General features: G+C 42.0%; 1 protein-coding gene across 1 annotated transcript in view; it reads left to right on the top strand.

Annotated features, from left to right (window-relative positions):
- THADA (THADA, armadillo repeat containing) overlaps nucleotides 1-25288 on the top strand; it is a 353351-nt gene that overhangs the window by 268544 nt on the left and 59519 nt on the right. The window contains exons 32-34 of the mRNA XM_025354222.1: nucleotides 22230-22609; nucleotides 23222-23340; nucleotides 23673-23745. Of these exons, the coding sequence (XP_025210007.1) occupies nucleotides 22230-22609; nucleotides 23222-23340; nucleotides 23673-23745 (572 nt within the window). The remainder of the gene's footprint in view (nucleotides 1-22229; nucleotides 22610-23221; nucleotides 23341-23672; nucleotides 23746-25288) is intronic.

Raw genomic sequence — 25288 nt, 5'->3', positions numbered from 1 at the left:
CAACTAGAATGGGAAAAATAACAAAGAAAAAATAAAACTGTCATTGAAATATATGTATTTAACTTTGTCAAATGGAGAGATAGGAAGAATTGTAAATGACATCATAAGAACTCAAAAGGTACATTAAGTAACATTATTAATGATGGAAAATGTGGCCATTTACATTTTAAATTACGTATATATGACTCATTTTTATCAGACAGCACAAATTATATTCAGTCCTCAGGGAATTGCCCTCATAAAATCACTGTATATGTGTGTATTTATGTATATATATGAATGTGCATGTTCATATAATACATCCACACAAACAGTGGGAGCGTACTTTCTTTCTTTGAGGATGGAATAGATTTTTGGAAATCACCAAATACCAAATAAAATGGCAATTGAGATGGAAAGCACCGTTTGGGATAAAAATAAACTGTGTTTAATGTAGTGAAATGTATTCTTGTGTGTTTTATAAGTTGTTCCCCAAAACAGGTTGAGCAATAGATAAATATATCACCAAATAAGTCGATCACTTATTTGGATGTGTAGATTTCAATATGCTTTCAAAATAATGTGATGATATTATAGTTTTAGCATATAAGCTCCTTGAAAGAATGGACCATGTCTTAGATTATTTGTCGTCTTAAGCACATAGTAGGCCCTCATTAAATGAATTTATTAACTGTTTGATTGAAATTCAGTTTTCCTCAGTTTTTAAAATAGTAACAGGTGTTATGAAAATATAGATTTTATTTAAACTCATGTATCAAATAGATGTGAATTCATTTTCTGAATTCAAGCAAGATGTTTATGTGTGTATGTAAATATATATCTGCCTCCATTATTAGCTCACAAAGCCCACAGTAGGAAGTATACCACATAGACTGAAGCCAAACCTCTGGGTTTGAATCCTAGATCTGCCATTTACTAAGTTTGTGACTTTAGGCAAGTTATTTAGCTGCTTTAAGACACATTGTTTCCATTGTAAAAGGGGACAGTAAGATCTATATCTTAGAGTGGTTGTCAGCTTATACATGTAAAGCTCTATGTGAAGAATGTGCTTTGCATGGCACAGAATAAATGCTCAGTAAATATTAACTTATTAATATGATCGTCTTTTTTTTTTTTTTTTTTTTTTTTGAGATGGAGTTTTACTCCTGTTGCCCAGGCTGGAGTGCAACGGCACAATCTCGGCCCACCACAACCTCCGCCTCCTGGGTTCAAGCAATTCTCCTGTCTCAGCCTCCCAAGTAGCTGGGATTACAGGCATGCACCACCACGCCCAGCTAATTTTGTATTTTTAGTGGAGATGGGGTTTCTCCTTGTTGGTCAGGCTGGCCTCGAACTCCCAACCTCAGGTGATCCACCCGCCTCGGCCTCCCAAAGTGCTGGGATTACAGGTGTGAGCCACCACGCCCGGTCTATTGTCATTATTATTCACTGGAAGCTATGCATCTAATCCGGTCTCCTGTAGCCAGGCAGCATTGTATTCACCTCCTCACCTTCACTGTTCTCATATTTTTAAACATCTTCAGGAAAGAAGAAATGCCTGCTTTCCTAGGAAAGCACTGGGAAATACCTGACTTAGAATGTCAGGAGTCCACTCAATTAGGGTTGCCCCTGTCCCTCTGATCCAGAAAAAGATCATTTTTTTTTTCTTTTTTATTTATTTTTTCATTCATCAGACCTGCTAGCCTCAGGGATACATTGCACACTTATATCTGGAGATAGAGATGAATATGCCTTGGGCTTATAAGTAGGTGCAATGAAGGATTTTTCAGATGCTATATTAAAGGAAGTATGTATGGGACACATTTGAGGCACTAAAGAAAGTTAGATCATTTCTACTTGAGAGGACAGGAAAGACTTCCTTGAAGAGGAGATGGTTGAACAGAGTTTTGACAGTGGGTAGAGATTCACCAGGATGGGCAAGGTGGAGGTGGGTATTATAGACAGAGGTAGAAGCATGGCCAAAGCTGTAAGGGTACAAATCAGCACAGCCTTCAAAGCACTAGGGACATGGCGACTGGAGGGTTGGGTTCAAGGCCAGGCAGGTGTGACTGGTGAGGCTGGGGAGGCAGAAACTCAGTCATGGAAGGCCTCATTCATAGGCCAAAGTCCAAGGAGCCTGAATTTGACCCCGTAGACAAAGGAGTTCATTGGACAATATAAGACAGAGAGTAGGACTGTGTGGTTTTTAAGACAATGTGACATTTCTTTCTCTGCCCTCATCCTTACCAGATTTTTAGGACCCTTATGGAACCAAGTTCCTAGTGTCACTCCAAAATAATGTAACTGGCTGGATGCAATGTCTCACACCTGTAATCCCAGCACTTTGGGAGGCCAAAGCAGGAGGATTGCTTGACGCCAGGAGTTCAAGATAAGCCTGAGCAACATAGCAAGACTCCATCTCTACAGAATTTTTTTTTTAATTAGCTGGACATGGTATTATGTGCCTGTAGAATCCCAGCTACTCAGGATGCTGAGGTAGGAGGATCCCTTCAACCCAAGAGTTCAAGGCTGCGTTGAGCTGTGATCACACCATTGCTCTCCAACCTGGGTGACAAAGCAAGATCCTGTCTCTAAAAAAAAAAAGAATGTAACTAGAAATTCATTCACTTTGCCTTTGCCCAGCCATTTTGATAATTAGTATTAGAGGTTTGCGAGGTAGGGAGTGGGGAATGGAGGACCAGGACCAGACTAGAATTAAAGGCAGCGCTATGGTAAAAGTAATTATTTTAGAATGGTGGGATTACAGGGGAGATTCCTTCTCTTATTTTCTATTTTACTAATTTTATGAAACATAATTCTGTTTCGTTCATATATGTGTATATACATATGTTTAAATTAAATATATTGAAATGTGAATCTTGAAAGAGATTGATTATTCCAAAGGAAATGTAGTAATAACAATTTCAGGGAAACTTTTTTGGATGGAGGAGCATCTGCTCATCCCCTCTTCAATCCTATTCTGTAAATGACCTTGGAAGGCTTTTCCTACCTCTAACGTATCTTAGAACCACATTGAAGGGCTAGGGGCATAAACAAGGAGAAAAACAGTGAAGGAGAAAGGCAGAGAAGATGATTAGAAAAGCTTAAGATAATGGTGTGTTTTGTGTAATTCAAACTTTAATCTTAGTGCTTCCCAATCATTTGAGGTTTCCTCAGCCATTAACTAGGTTTTAAAATTTTCAAATCTGGGGGTTTTGTTTTGAGTTTTAAACCCACAAGGACTTTCTGTCCCCTGTATTCTTTTTCCTCTTCTGAATCCAGCTGTCATCATTAGTATATATCAGTTTCCTGCTGGAATGGAAAGAAAATTATAGTGTCCAGTTGTAGTTGAGGGAACAAGGAAGAAAAAGCCGAACTGCCACAAGGACTCAGAGGGCTGGGTTTCAGGCTGGGCAACGACATGGAGACAAGAGCTTTAATTCTTTTTAAACCCATCTTAAATTATTTGCTCTCAGGTTGGAAATTTTCCATTGAAATTTCTGTTTACAGAAATACCATCTAAGACTTGACTAAATATTTACCCCTTTTACTCTGAGATGGACTTTCTGTTTCTCTTATGCCCACACCCCTTGAAATTGTGTCTGTCACAACTGTTGAATTGAACATTTTCTTTTACCAAGTATTTAAATAAATACCTACCTGCACTTTCAGACTTTCATTTTAATCTCTCTTGGTGGGTTTATGAGTGGGTGTTTCCTTTCCTAGTCTCCATTTTATAAATTTTATGCAACTTGGTTCTTTTATAATTACGTGTATGTATAATATATTGAAATATGACTCGTGAGGATTAATTAATCCTAAAGAAATGACATTAGCAATCATAGATAGAAATGTTTTAGGTTGATAAGGATTTGTCCATCCATACACTTCATGTAAGTGACCTCAGAAGGTAGTTTTCCTACCCCTGAAATGTGGATAGAATGCCCATTATACTCTCATTTTTAGGAAACATTGTTCTTAATCTCATCCTCCTTGTAGGGGGTTATAATAATAATGGCCAACATTTATTGAGCATCTGTCTCTATGCCAACCACTGCCAAGCATTTTATGTGCATTAATGAAGAAAGTACTAATGTTCCTTCATCATAGACACACAGAAACTGAGGCATAGCAAGATGTGCCCAGTGTTCCATGTGTGCTAAGGTGGCGGATCCTGAGCTCTCCAGCTGCCCGCACTGTGGCCCCGCAGCACAACCAGGGCCACAGTCAGGAAACACCAGTCACTCACTTAGGGAAGGGAGTCTGAGAACCCTCTTTGTGGACTCAACTTCCCAGGCTTCTGTCCCTGCTGCAGAACCCTGAGGCCTCAGAGAGGGATCCCCTTTTCAGGAGCTTCCACATCACAGGCTTTTATGGGGCCTTTCTTGCTTGGGTTTCTGTTTCCCATCCTGAGGGTGTGTGAAATGATACGAGAGTCTACCCAGGACTGGAGCGTGGTATTAGAAAGAGCACGCTTGACTGCGCCCGGGCAGCCACCTGCCCTTTTTCCCTTGGAAAGTGGACCTATGGCCACTGCACAAAACACTTCCTAATACCAGGCTGCTGGTGACTACATTTTGTGGTTTGTTAGTTGGAATTTATAGCTCAGATCTCATCATTCTGCCAAGTGCAATAAACTTTTGTTTTAACTGGAATATAACTTTTATTGTTATTATTTTTCTTTTAAATGTCTTAAAAGTGACCAACTTGTGCAAGTGGAGTCAGAAACCCTAAATAGTCTAAATGCCAAGTCAGTGTGCTCTGTAGATCAGTGTACGATTAGAAGACAGGCTCTCATTTATTACTGCTTGTGTTTCTATAATGGAAGTTAGGTAACATAAGCCCCCCTGCAGGCCAGCTTAGATGTTGATGATGCTTAAATGGTAAAATCTGTGAGAAATGTTCAGCAATGTCCTGTATTTGTACTGCCTAAAACATGAATAATACATGTGTGACATGAATAAATAGGTCAGTGATTTTTATGACATATTAATTTCCTTTACCTAAGTTCCTGGGAAATATAGCTGAACAATTACAGAGAATGAAAACAAACTGGCATCTTAAAAACACCTGCTTTGATTATTTGGTCTAATTAGGTTAAATTTAACTATTTCCATTTGAACAAATTGAAAACAATTCTTATCTGTTCCTCGGTCATGCACTTTATCAGTGTTGGATGCAGATGTGTTTAATATGACATAGTTGGCGCTATTCTCTCAGCTCTGGGTGGGAAATAAAAAGGAATTGAGAACATATTTTGAGAGTCTTCTGGGGACTTTGTATTTCTGGGCCTATAGCTATGAAATTTTAAGAGAAAAAAAAAAAAAAGGGCTTTGTTGTCAATAAATTAGTTGGTTTTCTCCAAAACACTGCAACTGTCATCTGACCTGCTGCTTGTGCCAAAATTATCTTTCCCAGGGAACAGTGAGCTTCTAAAATAAGCAGATGATTCCTAACTGTCTTTCAGAAGTCAGAATAATATAGGGTGTGTTATTAGATTGCTAGGTTAACGTGGTATTTACTCTGTTAATTCCAAACCTCGTGCTGGGTACAGAGACCCACAATTCTTTAGAAATTTAGTTTAGAGATCATAGCAATTTAAGTGACTTACCCAAGATTACACAGCTGGTTAGTGAAAAGGTTGAGCTTTCCTGACTCCCTATTCACTGTCCATTTCTGTGACCAAAGTTAAAGCCCTCATATAATGTGAGAGTTGTATCTGTGGCAGAACCGTGTCATGAAACCTTCTACCCACATTTTCATCCCAAGAGTGAAATACTATTCTAGTCAACAACTAGGGTCTCAGAACATCTGTGATTTCTTATTTTTTATTTCATTTTTGTTTGTTTGCAGCTTTGTCACCCAAGGTTGGAGCGCAGTGGCACAGTCATGGCTTACTGCCGCCTCAACCTCGTGGGCCCAAGCAATCCTCCTGCCTCAGCCTTCTGAGTAGCTAGGACCACAAGGCACATGCCACCATGCCCACCTAGTGGTTTTTTTGTTTTTGTTTTTGATTTTTGATTTTGTAGAGAGAGATCTCCCTTTGTTGCCTAGGCTGGTCTCAAACTCCTGGGCTTAAGCACCCCTCCCGCCCTGGCCTCCCAAAATGCTGGGATTACAGGCATGAGCCACCATGTCCAGCCACATCTGTGGTTTCAGTATTCTCTGTTCCTGCCTTTCCCAACTCCAGCTGCTCATCACAGATAATCTGAAAGTAGTTGCCCATGTCAGTTAAATTTTTATGCAAGTAGTTTTTGAAAGCTTACTTAAGATATTTCATGTAAACGGAATCATACCTTTGTGGCCTTTCATGTGTAGATTCTTTCACTTAACATGTTTTCAAGGTTCATCCATGTTGTTCATTGTATTCTTTTTTATGGCTGAATAATATTCCAGTATAAGATATCACATTTTGTTTATCCATTCATCAGTTTGATGACATTTGGGTTGTTTTCACTTTGGAGTTGTTATGAATAATGCTGCTATGAGTGTTCATGGGCAAGTTTTTGCTGGGACCTGTGTTTTCAATTCTCTTGGGTATTTACCTAGAAGTGGAATGTCTGGGCCATATGCCAACTCTAAGTTTAACTTTTTGAAGAATTGCTAAATTGTTTCCAAAGAGTCTGCAACCATCTTACATTTTTACCAGCAGTGTATGAAGTTTCCAGTTTCTCCATATCCTTACCAACTCTTATTGTCCATCTGTTTTATTAATAGCCATCCTAGTGCTGGGATCTCTTTGTGCTTTTGATTTGCATTTCCCTGATGACTAATGAGCTTGAGCATCTTTTCTAATGCTAGTTGGCCATTTGTATATCTTCAAAGAAAGGTCTCTTCAGATCCTTTGCGCATTTTTAAGTGAGTTATTTATCTTTTTTTTTTTTTTAAACAGAATTTCGCTCTTGTTGCCCAGGCTGGAGTGCAATGGCATGATCTCGGCTCACTGCAACCTCTGCCTCCCGGGTTCAAGCGATTCTCCTGCCTCAACCTCCCAAGTAGCTGGGATTATAGGCATGCACCACCACGCCCGGCTGATTTTGTATTTTTAGTAGAGACAGGGTTTCACCACGTTGACCAGGCTGGTCTCGAACTCCCTACCTCAGGTGATCTGCCCGCCTCAGCCTCTCAAAGTGCTGGGATTACAGGCATGAGCCACCACGCCCGGCCGAGTTATTTGTCTTTTTATTCTCAAGTTGTAAGGGTTCTTTTTATGTTCAAGATATTAATCCCTTATAAGATACACAGTTTGCAAATATTTTCTCCCTTCCTGTGGATTTTTACTTTCTTGATAATGTCCTTTGATGGACAAAAGTTTTTAGTTTTGAAGTCCATTGTATCTATTTTTTCTTTTGTTGCTTGTGCGTTTGATTTCATGTCTAAAATCAAAGTCACAAAGATTTACACCCATGTTTTCCTCTAGAAGTTTTATAGTTTTAGTTCATAAGTTTATGATCCATATTGACTTAATCTTTATATCTGGTATGAGGTACAGATTCAACCTCATTCCTTTGGCATATGTGACTATCCATTTGTCCCAGCACTGTATTTCAAAAAGACTATCCTTTCTCCATTGAATTGTCTTGACACCCTTGTCAAAAAGTCAGTTGACCATAAATTAGGGGTTTGTTTCTGGATTCTTAATTATATTCCATTGATCTATATATCTGTCCTTATGCCAGGAGCACACTGTCTTGATTACCATTACTTCATAGTAACTTGAAATCAGGATGTGTGAGTCCTCTTTCTTCATTTTTCAACACTGCTTTGCCTATTCTGAGTTCCTTGCATTTTCATATGAATTTTAGGATCAGCTTGTTTTGAAAAAAAAAAGGGGGGGGAAGGAGGGAGGGAGGAAAGAAAAAGCCAGCTAGAATCTTGATAGGGATTAAATCTGTAGATGAATTTGAAGAGTACTGCCATCATAACAATATGATGTCTTTAAATCCACGAACACTGAATGTCTTTCCATTTATTTAGGTCTCTTTAATTTATTTCAGTGGGTGTTTTATAGTTTTCATGGCACATATATGTCATGCACATCTTTCATTAAATAATTTGTTCCTATTTTGATGCTGTTAGAATTATTTTCCTAATTTCATTTTTGGATTGTTCATTGTTACTGTATAGAAGTACAATTGATAATTTGTATGTTGGTCTTTTATCCTGCAACATTACTGAACTTACTTATTAGCTCTAATAGGCTCTATTGTGGATTCCTTTGAATTTGTGGCTGTGAATCTGTGACTTGCCTTTTCATTTTCTTAACAGTGTCTTTTGAAGAGCAGACATTTTTAATTTTGATAAGGTCAACTTTATCCATTTTTTTGTGTGTTTTATACTTTTTATGCCCTAGTTAAGAAGTCCTTGCCTATTCCAAGGTCACAAAGATGTTCCCTCCTTTTTCTTCTAAAGTTTTGTAGTTCTGCATTTAACATTTAGATCTGTAATCTATCTCAAGTTAATTTTCATGTGTATCATGAGATATGGTTGGCATTCTTTTTTTATTTTTTTCTTATGGATATCCAGTTTTTCAGCGTCATTTTTTGTTTGTTTGTTCGTTTCTAGAGACAGGATCTTGCACTGTCTCCCATGCTGGAGTGCGGTGGCACGATCATGGCTCAGTGCAGCCTCAAACTCCTGGGCTTAGGAAATCCTCCAACCCCAACCTCCCGAGTAAGTGGGACTACGGGCACATGCCACCATGCCCTAATTTTTAAATTTCTTGTAAAGACAGGGTCTTGCTGTGTTGCTCAGGTTGGTTTTGAACTCCAGGGTTCAAGCACTCCTCCTACCTTGGCCTCCCAAAGTTTGGGATTACAGACGTGAGCCACCGTGCCCAGCCCCCAACACCATTATTGCTTTAAATATTTCCTCCATCTTTTCCCGTTTTTCCTTTCTTTCTGTGATTCCATTCAAATGTAAATTAAGTCACTTGAAGTTGTCCCATACATCGTTGATGCTCATTCTTTTTTTTTAATCTGTTTTACTTTTGATAGCTTCAACTTTTGTGACTCTAAATTCACAAACTTTTTCTTTTGCAATGTATAACCTGCTACTATTTTCTTTTAAGAAAAATGATGTAGGGTCTCACTATGTTGCCCAAATGGTCTTGAACTCCTAGGTTTAAGCAGTCCTCCTCCCTTGGTCTCCCAAAGTGCTAGAATTACAGATGTGAGCCACCATCCCCAGCCTCTACTGCTATTTTCATCTAGTGAATTTTTTTTAATTTTAGATATTGTATTGTTCATCTCTAGAAGTTTCATTTGTGTCCTTTTTATATCTTCTATATCTCCCTTTATCATGTTCAGTCTTCCTCTAGATTCTTGACCATACGTAGCAGGCGTACATAACTGTTTTCATGTTCTTATTTCTAATTTCATTATTGCTGTCATTTTAGGATATTTTTAAATTAATTTTTTCCTGGTTATGGATTATACTTTCCCACTTCTTTGCACGCTTAAAATTTTTTATTAGATACCAGACAATGTTAATTTTATGTCGTTGGGTGTTGGATTTTTGTTTTATTCTTTAAAGTGTTAGACTTTGTTTTAGCACACAGTTGAGTTACTTAGGATTGGTTGGATTACAGATCTCCAGAGCTCTCTCACTATACAGATTTGTTATCTCCGGTGTTATACCCCACAAATTCCAGCTGCCTGAGTCTTCGCAAACTCTGATCTCTCATCTTTTCAACTGAGCAAGACCTCTGGGCTCTGAGTTCCTCCTTTCTGTACTAGGGCTTAGAAATTCCCTCTTGGCAGTAAGCTTAGGCAGTTGTAAAGCTTGCCTTATTGTTGTCTTCTTGTTGAGTCTTGCATTGCTCATATCCAATGATTAAAAACAATAATTTCATACATTTTGTTCAGTTTTCTAATTGTTTATAGTAGAAGGACAATTCCTGTAATGGTTAATCTTTCATAGGCAGAAGCAAAAATCACTTCTATCACCTTGTCTTGAAGCCTTTGGTTCTTCAACTGTAAAGTGAGCATCATCACCTTGTCTTGAAGCCTTTGGTTCTTTAACTGTAAAGTGAGCATCATACACTCAGAGGATTGGGGTAAATGTCATAAAAATTGTGAAAAGTCACATTACAAGAAAAAGCCAACATTGGGAGAACAGCAGCTTATCAAGAGATAAAACTGATAGCAAGAACAAAGAAATGAATGGCCATCATATCCAGGGTGGAAGCAGCTGGATCCTGACTCCCAGGTTCATTTCCATTGATTACCTGGCAGAATTAACCTGAGTCCTCTGTCCATATTGGGGCTGGACTTCACATTAAAATAGGAACACTCCTAGTACAACCAGATTTTGTTGGATTTTGCTAGCAGCTGTATACTACACCTTGCAACATCCCTGATGATTTGGTCTACAATTCATTGGTGCCAGGAACCTCTTCAGTCTTAGATTCTACAGACCCTCAACCCCAGGGGCATTCCCAGAACTAAATTGTAGCACTAGCAAGGGACTGAGATGGGTGATCCTAGTGTCTCTTATTACAGGTGAGGCAACAGAAGTAAGCCCATTATGTAAAGGAATCTTCCCAGTTAGCAATTGACTCCCAAGTTGGTTTTGCAGTATCCCATGGGCTAAGTGTGGAAGAGAAGCCCCAGGTCCTTTGTGAGTTAGAGTTTAAATTAAACAGGGTCAGGTGGACGAATTTCTGATTCCCAATCCTGTTCATAGGACCAATTCACCGAAAGAACCAGAAGGAGGCTGGGCACAATGCCTCACACCTGTAGTACCAACACTTTGGGAGGCCAAGGCAGGTGAATTGCTTGAGCCCAGGAGTTCAAGACCAGCCTGGGCAACATGGCAAAACCCCATCTCTACAGAAAATACAAAAAATTAGCCAGGCATGGGGGCTTGTGCCTGTAGTCCCAGTTCCCTGGGACTGAGGCTGAGTTGGGAGAATCACCTCCCAGGCTCATTTCCGTTGCTTCCTGAGCCCGGGAAGGCTGCAGTGAGCTGCAGTCATACCACTGCACTCCAGCCTGGTAACAAGAGTAAGACCCTGTCTCAAAAAGAGAAAGATTGAGAGAGAGAGAGACAGAGAGAGAAGGGAAGGAGGGACGGGAAAGGAAAGGAAAGGGAAAAGGAGAAAGGAGAAAGAAAAGAGGAAAGGAAACCAGAAGTAGTGTATGCTTAGAATTAACTATGTTTGTGTCTTTGAGTTGTCATGTGTTTATCCACAGTAGTTCTGGACTTCCTCTCTGTGTTGGGCAAAGGCTGAGATGGGATGGTGGGTGGAGGCAATAGTAAAAGCTGTGGGTCCCACCCAGGGCCTGGTGAGCTCATCTTTAGCCTACCCAGATCCTTTGAGCTCTTCTGGCTCTGCTGTCTCCCAAGCCAGAGAGGATGTGTTTTGATTTTATGGGCTACCAGGATAGTCTTCAGAGTATCGTCGGAAGCACATCCTCCTTCCTCAGCAGCCGATTGGGAATCCTACACTTGAAAAATACATGCCTTTGAGAATATGCCGGGACAAGGGAAAGTAGGGATGTTTTCCAAGGAGTGTGTGTGATGGGGGCCGCACCTGTGTAAGCAGAGATGATGGGGTTCAGAGAACCAGCAACAAACCTGGGCAAGAAATAAACAACCAGTACTAGTTCAGGGTGAGACAAAGTTAGTTTCCAAATCCCTCCACCAGGTCATTCAACATGTTTGTAACTGGAAGAGCCCCTGAGGTCAGGATTACAGTTTACTGGGCGGGTCAAGGATTAAATGGAAAAATGGAATTTCCCTTTGATAAGGAGAAGCCAAGATTTATTAAGTCATTTTATTTTGTTGTTGTTGTTCCTATGGTTTCCTTTTCTCTAAAAATATAATTTTTTTAACTGAGAAATTGCATAACAGGACATCGACATTAAGAGTGTACAAATTATCATGTGTGATTATTTTTAGAACCAGTTTATCCACCATTTCAGATAAAAACTTTTGTTGGATCTGATTACAGAGCTCTGACCAATGCTACAATTCTTTGAAATAGAAAAAGCAGGCTGTTTCCCTATGCATTGAAAGTGAAGTCTGGGCCAGGCACAGTGGCTAATGCCTGTAATCCCAGCACTTTGGGAGGCTGAGGTGGGCGGATCACTTGAGATCAGGAGTTCGAGACCAGCCTGGCCAACATGGCGAAACCCTGTCTCTACTAAAAATACAATAATTAGCCCGGCTTGATGGCTGGCGCCTGTAATCCCGACTACTCGGGAGGCTGAGGCAGGAGACTCACTTGAACCCGAAAGGCAGAGGTTGCAGTGAGCCAAGATTGTGCCACTGCACTCCAGCCTGAGCAACAGAGTGAGACTCCATCTCAAAAAAAAAAAAAAAAAAAAATGAAGCCTGCTCTGTATTTTTTCATCTGCTATTTTTTAAAGGAGGTTGGAGATACTGGGAGAGAAAGGAGAAGATAGAGAAAACTTGAGAACAATTATGTCTGCAAAGGAGAAATTCACTCGTTTGTTCATTCATTCATTCCTTTGAGGCAAAGGGAGCAACATGTGCAAGTTCAGACAGAATGAGGAATCTTCTGAGACTTAGTGGCAGATGACCTTCCATGGTGGCACAACCAGTATCACTGCCATTTGCACAGTATCCTTATAAGTGACACTTTGTAGTAGTGAAACCATTTTTTTGTTGTTGGGTTGGTCTTTTCAGTCCTGAGGAGGATCTTTCTGCCTTCACGGATACTGACTGCTGCTTCTAAATAGAACAAGTTGTGTCTGATTACTGGGACTTTGCCTCCCCCATAGCCGTCTTTGCTGGGACCAAGAAAATGTTGTCATTCTGGGCCTTACATTTTTTCTTTCTTGCCCTTTTTATTTTGGCACAAGACAATCAGAAGGCCAGGAACTGTATAATATGCAGGAGCTCTTTGGTTGAATACTAGATGAAGGGGTTGACTTATGATGAAGGGCCATGGTGTACAAAAACAAATACCATTAAACACTTGAATTACACACATTCAATGCATAGCAAGATGTTTGCACTATGGAAAGCACGGATGATCTCAGATGGTCTGAGGTGGAGGCCCTGAAAGTGCAGTCCCTGGCCGGGCGCGGTGGCTCAAGCCTGTAATCCCAGCACTTTGGGAGGCCGAGACGGGCGGATCACGAGGTCAGGAGATCGAGACCATCCTGGCTAACACGGTGAAACCCCGTCTCTATTTAAAAAATACAAAAAATTAGCCGGGCGTGGTGGCGGGCGCCTGTAGTCCCAGCTACTCCGGAGGCTGAGCCAGGAGAATGGCGTGAACCTGGGAGGCGGAGATTGCAGTGAGCTGAGATTGCGCCACTGCACTCCAGCCTGGGCGACAGAACGAGACTCCGTCTCAAAAAAAAAAAAAAGAAAGTGCAGTCCCTGCACCAGCAGCATCAGCATTATCTGGAAATTTAATTAGGAAATGTAACTTTTGGGTGACCCTGCCCCAGACTTACTGAATTAGAAACTCGGGGTGAGCAGCTAAAGTTTGAGAACCGCTGGTCTGAGGTAACAGTACAGCAACCCTACATGGGACATTGATCACTGATTGGAATGCCAGGGGAAACTGCCCTCTCTAATTATTATTCCTCCCCCACCCCTGGCCACACCTAAAGTTAAATTCACCTAAATTAAATGCTGTTATGGTGTAACTTCACTGTATCCATAATTATGTGGTAATATTGTTTACTTTTTTTTTTTTCAGAATGCCCTTGCTAAAGCTATTTAGATTAACGTGCATCTTTGAAAAATTATATTGATTTTTTTAAAATTTAACAAACCTATATGAATAGCTCAGAAGAGCAAAGGTGAATGGCCCACAGGCCTTCCCTTTGGGGTTATGCTTCTCCTCTTGGGAGGAGACATACTGCCCTAAATAATAGAACAGAACATGCTAAGTATGATGCCATCCCTGCTCAAGGTCTGTGCTACTGTTAAATCCTCTTTCAGCAGCCTGTTGAATTAGCACTCTCCCTTGGTTAGTTAGGGAGTGGCAGTTTTGATATCTAAAGTTAACTTTCACAGTGACTGTTAGGTTGCAGACATTACACTGGAATCTCCAACCTAACAAAGAACCAAAAACTACTAAGATAACACATGTGATATTACCAAAGGAATTGTGTGAGTGGGCCACCATACTCCTTCATGCAAGACACTCCTTAGTGCCATGAAGGACTCTGCAAAGTTCCTTCAGTTTGTTCCTGAGAACAGAGGTTCCTAATAGTTATGCCATCCAAACAGACTAGCCTCGAGAAGCTTTTATCAACTTCTTCAAAGCTGTAATTCACTAGTGCTGCTTCCTGGTGATTTCACCAGCCCATGGCACAAGGAAACTATAGCAAAATGATACTATAGCAAATTTGTCTTTTTTTTTTTTTCCTTAGTTTTTAGTTTTTAGAGATGGGGTCTCACTACGTTACCCAGGCTGAAGTGCAATGGCTATTCACAGGTGTGCTGATAGCACATTGTAGCTTCAAACTCCTGGGCTCAAGCAGTCCTCCTCCCTCAGCCTCCCAGCTAGCTGGAACTACAGGTGCATGCCACGATGCCTGGCTACATCTTTTTCTTAAAAACAAATTTCTTTAAATTATCTTTTATGATGACACTATGGTTTTTTCCCTTTTGGAGCATAAGAGACTTTGTTTCATGAAATGATAATAGTAGGTTTTTAACATCCTTTGCAAAATATAAGCTGGCAACTTACACCAGTCTGCCACATTGTGACATTTCTTTAGGAATTACTTCTCCAGGGAACCAGGACATGGCACAGTGGGAGGTATTGTCCTTCCATGTGAATCCAGCCATTCAGCCATTCCCTTGAAGGCCAGAAATATACTTGCTCCGAAGAGTGAAAAAAAAAAAAGTTAATTCCAAAAATGAAATCAAATTGGATGCAAGAATCAGTCACACATACTTGAGTGGCTGAGATGACTGCACTGGTGGGAAAGTGCAAAGACTTTCCAAACAAGGAGGGCTGAAAAAAGCTCCAGCCAGGAAGAGTTAGAAAAAAATCACTCTAACTTAGGAAAAATATGATGGGGCCATTAAAACAGAAACTTCATTCTTTCACTCAAACATTTGGACTTTCCAACAAAGAAGAAACCCAAATCAATCAAAGTTGAGGTTGCAAGTAGAAAAGGTAAGATTTCAGATGGGTGTGGTGGCATGCACCTGTAGTCCCAGGGACTCAGGAGACAGATGTGGGAGGATCACTTGAGCCGAGGAGTTCGAGACCAGCTTGTAATAAACCGTCTCTTTTCTTTTTTTTTTTTTAATAAAAAGGCAAAGAAGGTTGAAAAATTACAGTCTGCTAAAGAAGAAGGCTGCTAAACTTCAGACTGGATCTAACTTCAGTTATTTGTGTCCTACAACGAAGGGCACTCATAGAAATGAAAATAAGTACCACATGTTCATCTAGACTCTTTATGGCAGGACACAAATGTTGTTGCACCAGGGAAAAGTCTTGGTTGTGAAAACCCTTTGATGAACTCTCCCTGCAGTGGGAAACAGACTTTACCACTGAAACAGTAGCCGTCAATCCCTGCTGTACCTAGGTCACTTTAAAATTAGACTGCCAGATCTCACCCCAGAGATGTGGTCAAGTGTCCCCTGACATAAGTATTTTTCTAAAGCTCTCAGATGAATGTAGTGGCTTCCTGGGCTGAGAACCACTGTGTAAGAGAAAAGCAGCATTTCTTTGTTAGTTGCTGCAGTAGCTTATGCTGAAGTATTGGACATTCCTGCCTCCAACCTTCTGTTCCACCTAGAGACCCTCTCACTCTGGGTACTGAGATGGAATAGGGGAATGTGGTTCCTGTGGTCCCCACCCAGTTGGAGCTCCATGAGAGCAAAGCTGGGTCTAATTCACTTCTACATCTAGACCTAGAGCAGAACCTGCACATAGCGAGCCAGTGTTTACATTGCTGAAGGTCTGGCCAGGTGGCCGGCCTGCCTGCCAGGAACATTTATAGTGCGGATCCATTCTTTTGAATTCTTGGTTATTTTCTCTCCTTTGGTATTTTTATTTGAAAGAGAAATTGGGGCATGGTGAATTTTCTAGTTCTTCACTACTGTGAAGTCCTGCACTGGAATCAGCCATGCTCTGCTTGGAACTCCAGCGCCCTACCCACCCATAAACCCTGCCAGCCCGCGTGAAATTTGGCCCTGAGGAGTGTGGTTCTCAGCTGGGGTGCAGAGCAGAATTACCTTCCAGTTCTTGAGATTACAGCTGTCTGCGCCCAATTTGAAACCAACTGAATCAGAATCTACAAGAGTGGGATTCAGGCATGTGTGGTTTTAATATCCTTAGTCATTACCTTCACTTGAGGGCAGTGGTGTTTCAAATACCTGGATCAGCAGCAGCAGCTTCACCTGTGAGCTTGTTGAAAATGCAAATCAGCCCCATCCCAGGACCTCCAGAATCAGAAACTCTGGGGTGAGGTCGAGGTAGCAGTTCGTGGTTTCACAAGCCCTTCAGGGCATCTCCTTGAGTCAGAGTTGCTGCACAAACAGAATATTTTTTCCAAGCAGCAGTTTGGAGAAAGTGCCTAAATGAATATCACTTGATAATTGTCTCCCTTTGGGCTCTAGATCTAGCCTCTCCTGGTGCTCCTCTGTTGACACATTAATTCAGCAAACTTATTTAAAGGTCTCTTTGTGCCTGTTCTCTCCTAACTCTCCCTGGCACTTTTGCCCTTTCCTCTCCTCTCCCAGTGAGGCACCTGTGCAACCTCAGGGCCCACCTTAAATTGTGTTCCCTCTTGAAAGCCCATTTTCCATTTCTTCCAGTAGAATATCAGTGCCATCACATTCATTTTGGTCTTTCGTATGGCTTTAGTATGTTTTCTCTTTACCTACCTTTTCCTTAGTGACCTTGAGCAAGTAACCTCTCTGTTTCCTCATCTGTAAAATGGGAATGATAATAGTAATAATAGAGCCTACCTCATTAATGAGTTAATACTTGTCTAGGTGCTCCGAATAATATCAACAAGTATAAATTCTTAAAGTAATTTTTGGCCGGGCACAGTGGCTCACGCCTGTAATCCCAACACTTTGGGAGGCTGAGGCAGGAGAATTGCTTGAACCTGGGAGGCAGAGGCTGCAGTGAGCCGAGATGGTGCCACTGCACTCCAGCCTGGGTGACAGAGACTCTGTCTCAAAAAAATAAATAAAATAGAAGTAATTTTTATTCATAGCATTAAATCATGGGTATGTAATATGTTATAATTACATAACAGTACATGACACATAAATACTCAACAAATGTCAGCATTTTTTTTTTCTTGAGACAGTTTTGCTCTTGTTGTATAGGCTGTAGTACAGTGGCACAATCTCGGCTCACTGCTACCTCCGCCTCACAGGTTCAAGCAATTCTCCTGCCTCAGCCTCCCGAGTAGCTGGGATTACGGGCATGCACCACCATACCTGGCTAATTGTTGTATTTTTAGTAGAGATGGGGTTTCGCCATGTTGGTCAGGCTGGTCTCAAGCTCCTGACCTTGGATGATCTGCCCACCTTGGCCTCCCAAAGTGCTGGGATTATAGGCGTGAGCCACCGCGCCCAGCCCAAATTTCAGCTTTTATTAATAACAATTTTAGGACACTAAACATTTTGTGATTTTTATAGGTTTTTGTTGGTGGTGGTGTTTTTGAGACAGAGTCTCTTCTGTTGCTCAGGCTGGAGTGCAGTGGCCATATCTTGGCTCACTGCAAACTCCACCTTTTGGGTTCAAGCGATTCTCCTGCCTCAGCCTCCTGAGTAGCTGGGATTATAGGCGCCTGCCATCACGCCCAGCTAATTTTTTTATTTTTTTAGTAGAGATGGGGTTTTACCATGTTGGTCAGATTGGTCTCAAACTCCTGACCTCAGGTGATCTGCCCGCCTCAGGCTCCCAAAGTGCTGGGATTACAGGCGTGAGGCACTGCGCCCAGCCGGATTTTTATAGTTATTATTGTGTACTTGTTCTTTGTCCTTCCATTGGTCTTAAAGCTCTTTGAAGCAGATCTTTTTCTTTCTCAGCTCTGCATCTCTGCATCTCCCAAGTACCTAATACAGTTAAGCATCCTTTACGCAAAATGCTTGGGACCCGACATGTTTCAGATTTCAGGTTTGGGTTTTGTTTTTTTTTAATATTTGCATATATAATGAGATACCTTGGGGATGGAACCCAAATCTAAACACAAAATTCATTTATGTTTCATACATACCTTATACATATAACTGGAAGGTGATTTTATTTTTCCCTTGGGGACACTGAATAAACTGCATCTGTGTGTTGACTGTATTAGGTCAGATGCGGAATTTTCCACTTGTGGCACCATGTCAACACGTAAAAAGTTTCTGATCTTAGAGCATTTTAGATTTCAGATTTTCAGATTAGAGATGCTCAACCTGTATATGTTTAGGAAATACTTACAAAGTTAATACTGAAGTCACAGGCAGTGTAGGTCAAGAAGTCCCTAAGGAATGTCTCCGTTCATTCACCTCATCAGCGTGCTTGCTCCCCATCTCCTCCTTCTTTTGGGTAGTGCCTTCATTCCCTGGTTTCCTGGTGATATCATCCCTTCTTAAGGCCCCAGACCAGGCAAGTGGGTCTGGGTGTCCACCTCTCAAGTCCAGCAGACTACACTTACACTCAGCCTGGACTATATCTAGAACAACCCAGATAGTTCTTCCTGTTGTTAATTATAATTTTAAGAGCAGATTTCTGAGCCGTATTTCTGACTGTGCCAAACAAATGAAATTCCTTTTGAATATAATGTTGTCCTCTAGCAGCAGTGGGTAGGAAGGATAGGGAAATGGTACCTGGAGACGATAGTACTGTGCTCTTCTTATTATTAAATTATTATGAGATTCGGTTTTTAGACACTGAAACAGAGATGACACAGAGGTTGAAGATTCCAACTGCCCAGGGTTTCCCTCACTGCTTTATAAAGATGCCTGCCTGGCTGAGCTCAGTGGCTCACACCTGTAATCCCAGCACTTCGGGAGGCCAAGGTGGGTGGATTATTTGAGGTCAGGAGTTTGAGACCAGCCTGGGCAACATGGTTAAACCCTGTCTCTACTAAAAATACAAAAATTAGCCAGGTGTGGTGGCGCATGCCTGTATTTCCAGCTACTCTGGAGGCTGAGGCAGGAGAATCACTTGAACCGGGGAGGCCAAGGTTGCAGTGAGCCAAGATTGTGCCACTGTGCTCCAGCCTGGGTGACAGAGGGAGATTCTGTCTCAAAAAAATTTAAAAATAAAAAGGTGCCTCCTTGTGAGCTGGGAATTCTGCAATGTCTGAGTTAAGAGTAGAGGTGTGGCCAGTCATGGTGGCTCACGCCTGTAATCCCAGCATTTTGGGAGGCTGAGGCGAACGGATCACGAGGTCAGGAGTTCGAGACCAGCCTGTCCAGCATGGCAAAACCCTGTCTCTACTAAAAATACAAAAATTAGCCAGGCGTGGTAGCACGCGCCTGTAATCCCAGCTACTCAGGAGGCTGAGGCAGGAGAATCGCTTGAACCCTGGAGGTGGAGATTGCAGTGAGCCGAGATTGCACCACTGTACTCCTGCCTGGACGACAGAGTGAGACTCTGTCTCAAAAAAAAAAAAAAAAGAGGTTTGTCTGCAACCCCAGATGATGGCCTCCCTGGGATCCCATCATATTGGAGCCCAAGTCCAGTCCCCGTTTTGCCCCTTGTGGCAGACTTTGAAACAATTTGATGTGTTACATAAATATTGTATATTTTTAAATCTCGAATTATTGCAAGTCTATGCAAATTTTCAATTTCAAATAAATTTTTCTGTTACCTTAATGTTTTACATTTGCATTATGTTTATGTTAGTTTTCTAGAAGTTGGCAGAATTCTCTGAGTTATAATGAGATGATAAATATAAATAGTGTTTTATTAGCTGTAAATGCGTATCACTTAAATGCTGTCTGGTAAGCCAATCCAGGATAAACTTGTTAACATCTTGGGTACAGTTGTCAGGGTTTATCAGAGAATGCTGTGAAGATAATATCTAAATTTTGGCAAGGCATTTGGTGAAGTCTGTCCTGAGTTCTTGTAGATAAAACTTCATGGACAGAATGGTACAATTAAGAGGATTCATAACTGAGGTATGACTCAAACCAAAGAGGGCTAGTTAATGAATTGGTGAGATCCTCGAAGAGCGTTTGAAGCAAGGGCCAGCAGGGAACCTGCTCACCGAAGGCCTCTGCCCTCCACCTTACCCACATAAATTTTAGTAATTATTTGATTGTGGGCATTTAGGCATTCCTGTGTATTTGTATGCGTTTTTGAGACAGGGTCTCACTTTGTCGCCCAGGCTGGAGTGCAGTGTCAGCATCATGGCTCACTGCATCCTCGACCTCCTGGGCTCAAGTGATCTCCCACCCAGCTGACTTTTTATTTTTTTTAGAAATAGATTCTCACAATGTTGTCCAGCCTGGTCTCAAACTCCTGGGCTCAAGCAATCCTCCCACCTTGGGCTCCCAAAACGTTGGGATTACAGGCATGAGCCACCAGGCCCAGCTGGTTTACCCAACTTCTATTAGATGATGAACATGTGTGAAGAACTGGGTGCTGGGAGGTACCCAAGACTCCTCCCCTAGTCCGCACCCTCATTCCCTAGTCCTGCCAGTTTTATCCCTTCCATAGTTTTTTTTTCTTTCTTTTCTGCCTTTTTAAATGATCACCTTGGCTTCAGACCTTCAGTGTTTCTTAAACCCACCTTCTGCCGATTCCTTCTGAACTTTAGGCCCTCGTCATTTATTTCTCTCCTGGACTACAGTGCAGTAGTGTTGTAACTGGTCTCCCTGCCTCTAATATTGCCCCCTCAACAATAAGAGCACTTCAGTGAAAATGGGCCCCTGACCTTATTGCTTAAACTGACCCCTCAGTGGCTTTCCCTTGCATACAGAACTAGCTGCTTCACATTGTCTAGGAGGCTTTCTGTACTCTAGCCACATTTCTTCCCTAGCCTCATCTCCTGCCCTTTCCCACCTCTAATTTTATGCTCCAGTGTTATGGGATGGCCTGTAATTCCTCACATGGTCCATTCTGTTTCACGCCTTCATTGAGCCTTTGCTCAGCTGGTTCCCCTGCCTTTGGTGGTCCTAACACATTGTCACCTCTCTTCCTCTTTGAGACTTGGGTTATCATTTATACCACTATATTGGAATTACGTGTTCATGCATTTCTCTTTCTCAAACTAGACTGACTGTAAACTCCTTAAGGGCAGTGATCTTATTTAGCTCCTACCACATAGTAAGCAGGCAATAAGTTTTTGGGTTTTTTTATTTTTTTAATCAGAACTGAGAATATGAAAAGATCTAGGCAAATGAAAGGCAGACCGTAAAACTTAACAGGAAGCTAAAATTTAACAGGGATATACTTGGGCTTAAAATAAACAAACAAAGAAAACACATCTTGGCCTAAGTACTGAGTACAAAGTGGGAGAAAGATGACTCACCACCATCAGTAGACCATGTCAAAAAAGAAGGGCTGTGGTTTCAGTTGACTTTGTGCTCCATATGAGTCAACAGTGTGATGCAACTCCAGTTCAGAACAGGGAAAGTAATAGTCCTGTGGGTCAAACCATGCAGGAGATTTGTGACCCAGCCTATGGGCCATCCTTTAAGAGAGGGTGAGGCATGTCCACAGGAAAGCAGCTAGAATAATGAGAGACAGTGACCCCATCATTTGGGGAAGGAATTAGGAATGTTTCATCTGGAGAAGACAGAGGGGACACAAGAATTGTAATCAAATGCCTAAAGAGCTGTCATTGGGAGCCTCAAAATATAGCATTAGGCTAATGAGTAAAAACACAAAAAGAACTTTTTGACAATTAGATCTACTGACAATGGAATAAGCTGTCTCATGAGCTCCAGGGTACCGTAGGGTTCAACCAAGAGCTTCTGGGAAGGGGTGTTCCAGAGGGAAGCTTAGCCCCTGAAGGAAGTTTATACTCTTGGTCAGCTTTGAGGCTTAGTGATAAGAGGTCACTGAGTTCATATTTATTGAATGTTGAGGAGGGGTGCCAGGAACGCATCTTCTAATAGTAATTCCTTTGTACCCCTATTGGAAAAATTATACATTACCTAAATGGAAATTGTTGCGGACTAGAAGTCTGAACCTTCGAGGGCCACTCACTTATGACAGTGTTTGAAATCTGCTTATGGGAGATATCTGATGGCCTCACGCAGTGGATTCAGTCTTCATTCTGTCATGTCCTTTTGTGGAAAATTAAAGTGATTATCTCTTTCCCTTTGCTTTTTTTGCTTCTTAGTTCTGGAGAGTCTTGGCTTCGGGGAGGAAGTCAGAGGGATTATCTCAGAATCAGAGCTGATAACAGGATTCCCTTGTGCCTTCAAGGCGCCAGGCCTGCCCCAGTACCTCGAGAGCCTCACTAGACTAACCATTGCTGCAGTGTGGGCTGCAGCAGCCAAGAGTGGAGAGCGGGAGAGGGATGTCCCCATCTCTTTCTCTCAGCTGTTAGAATCTGCCTTCCCTGAAGTGCGCTCACTGACACTGGAAGCCCTCTTGGAAAAGTTCTTGTCAGCAGCCTCTGGACTTGGAGAGAAGGGTCTGCCACCCTTGCTGTGCAACATGGGAGAGAAGTTCTTATTGTTGGCCATGAAGGAAAATCACCCAGAATGCTTCTGCAAGGTAAAGTCTCCAATGTACTGACTGGCCCTTTCCATTCCCCACATTCTTGTGTGAGCCACTGGAATGGTAGGATCATGAAGGCAAGATTGAGTTTGGGCTCTACAGGGGCAATAGGAAGTAGATTCAGCATCCAGTGGATAAGGACTCTCTTTGTATGGTGGTTGGCATGGCGTCATACCTAGAAGGGCACCAAGAAAAGCTTTTGATGATAGGGGTATTGATAGCAGAGATTAACCAAAGACAGAGCAAACCACTTTGGGATGTTTAGGAAACAGGTTATTAAAAATTCACTGTAGAGTGTGTTAGAGGTAGTCTTTGCTGACATGGCTATTTGAGGGCAGATGGCCACCTGGGAAGCATAATCAAAAGGAAAGGACACTGGCCTAGAAATCAAGGCATCTGGCTCCCATCCCAAGTCACTAGAGGCCGTCTGGTTAGTCATTGCATCACCCTGCCTCAGTCTCCCAAATGTGTTATGGGGGAAATAAGAAGTCAGTGGGAGCCTTTTGAAAGGTAGACCTCTTGTTGATACAATTGATTATTATGTAACCTCTAGAGACGTTTCCCTGAGTATTTATTTCTCTTTTTTGTGTGTGGATTTGGCTTACACAGATACTGAAAATTCTCCACTGTATGGACCCTGGTGAGTGGCTTCCCCAGACGGAGCACTGTGTCCATCTGACCCCAAAGGAGTTCTTGATCTGGACGATGGATGTTGCTTCCAATGAAAGGTTTGCCCCCAGTACCTCCTGTACAACCTTGGTAAGATGTATGGTCCCATCAGTCATTATGTAATGAACTTGCACACAGTCCTGGCCTCAGGTCTCAGGTCCTGTGTTTCATTCTAAGCCTCAGCCTAAGAGTTCTAAACTCAAGCAATAGAATGATGTCAGCGATTCGCGTTAATAACAGCAAGGTGATTGCTTCCGGAGGCATTTTTGTAACCAGGAAGTAGAGATTTTCAGTGTTCACCTCTGCATGGATTACAGACTATCTGTGAAAGCCAATGTATGAAATACGTCTGATTGTAATTTTGTGCTTTTTTGTTTGTTTATTTTTCTAGATCTGAAATTCAGAGTGTAGCTCTGAGACTTGCTTCCAAAGTCATTTCTCACCACATGCAGACATGTGTGGAGGTAAGGCTAGTTCTGATCTTGTTCTGGGACCTAGGGTTTTGTGTTGTCATTTACTCAGAAGGTGTCAGTAAAAGTGAACAGTCTCAGCAGGCAGAACCCCTGTGACATGTATATGTGACATCTACAAAAATATTGTTCATGCTGGTTTTTCATTTTGAGTATAACTTGAGAAGACTTCTTTGGATGCCACCTTTCTTTTCTCTTGGTTTGTTTTTTTTTTTTTTTTGGAGATGGAGTTTTGCTGTTGTTGCCCAGGCTGGAGTGCAGTGGCACAGTCTCAGCTCACTGCGATCTTTGCCTCCTGGGTTCAAGCGATTCTTCTCCTGCCTCAGCCTTCTGAGTAGCTGGGATTACAGGCGTGTGCCAGCACGCCCGGATAATTTTTTGTATTTTTAGTGGAAGCAGGGTTTCACCATGTTGGCCAGGCTGGTCTCGAACTCCTGACCTCAGGTGATCCACCTGCCTCAGCCTCCCAGAGTGCTGGGATTACAGATGTGGGCCACTGCGTCCAGCCTGTTTTAGGCATTTTTAAAATTAGAGTTCATGGGGGTAACAGAACCTTCCCCCCAAAACACATATGCCCAAACCCCTTATGTTTTCCCCCATTTCTCTAGCTGGACTCTTTATTTAAAGACGCATAAGCATGTCAATTCCAAAAATATTTAGGATTGCAACCTAGTGAACTAAGTATGAAAATACATTGCTAAGGCTTAAATATTCCCCCCAGAACATGACCCAGCTGGCTCTGGATAGAGGCCCAGATACGCCCCACCTGTTTTACATGTCCTTTGGTAGTGAAGTAGAACTAAAGTAAGAAAAACAGCTTCCTGGGAAGATGTCTTAAGACAAATACATGCCATTTAGGTGCATACAAGAAACATAGCACCATCACAGAATCACAAGTAGAAGGCAACCAATACCACAGGAAAATTACCTGAAGATCCAGATTCCACACAGCCACACTGATGGTGGTGGCATAACATTGTGTACCCTGAGCCCTTACAATAAACCTAGCACTGATGTGTAGGTACTGCAGATACAAAGATGAACAGAGACTAGAGGTATAGTCTAATGAGAGAAAGAGAACATTAGATAATTACATTACATGCTCTAGTAGGAAGGTGTGCCAGGGCCATGGGAACCCAGAGGAAGGAGCGAGAGTTCAGAGGCTGAAGAAGACTTCATAGAGGAGATCATGAAGTTCAGAGAGCATGGGGCTGGGCAGAGATAAAACTGAGGGTAAGGGCCGGGCGCGGTGGCTCAAGCCTGTAATCCCAGCACTTTGGGAGGCCGAGACGGACGGATCACAAGGTCAGGAGATCGAGACCATCCTGGCTAACATGGTGAAACCCCGTCTCTACTAAAAAATGCAAAAAAACTAGCCGGGCGGGTTGGCGGGCGCCTGTAGTCCCAGCTACTCGGGAGGCTGAGGTAGGAGAATGGCGTAAACCTGGGAGGTGGAGCTTGCAGTGAGCTGAGATCCGGCCACTGCACCCCAGCCTGGGCGACAGAGCAAGACTCCGTCTCAAAAAAAAAAAAAAAA

The sequence above is a fragment of the Theropithecus gelada genome, chromosome 13, assembly GCF_003255815.1.
Source record: "Theropithecus gelada isolate Dixy chromosome 13, Tgel_1.0, whole genome shotgun sequence".
NCBI classification, from domain to species: Eukaryota; Metazoa; Chordata; class Mammalia; order Primates; family Cercopithecidae; genus Theropithecus; species Theropithecus gelada.
The sequence above is the reverse complement of the archived record's forward strand: the minus strand, read 5'-3'. Positions and strand labels throughout refer to the sequence as shown.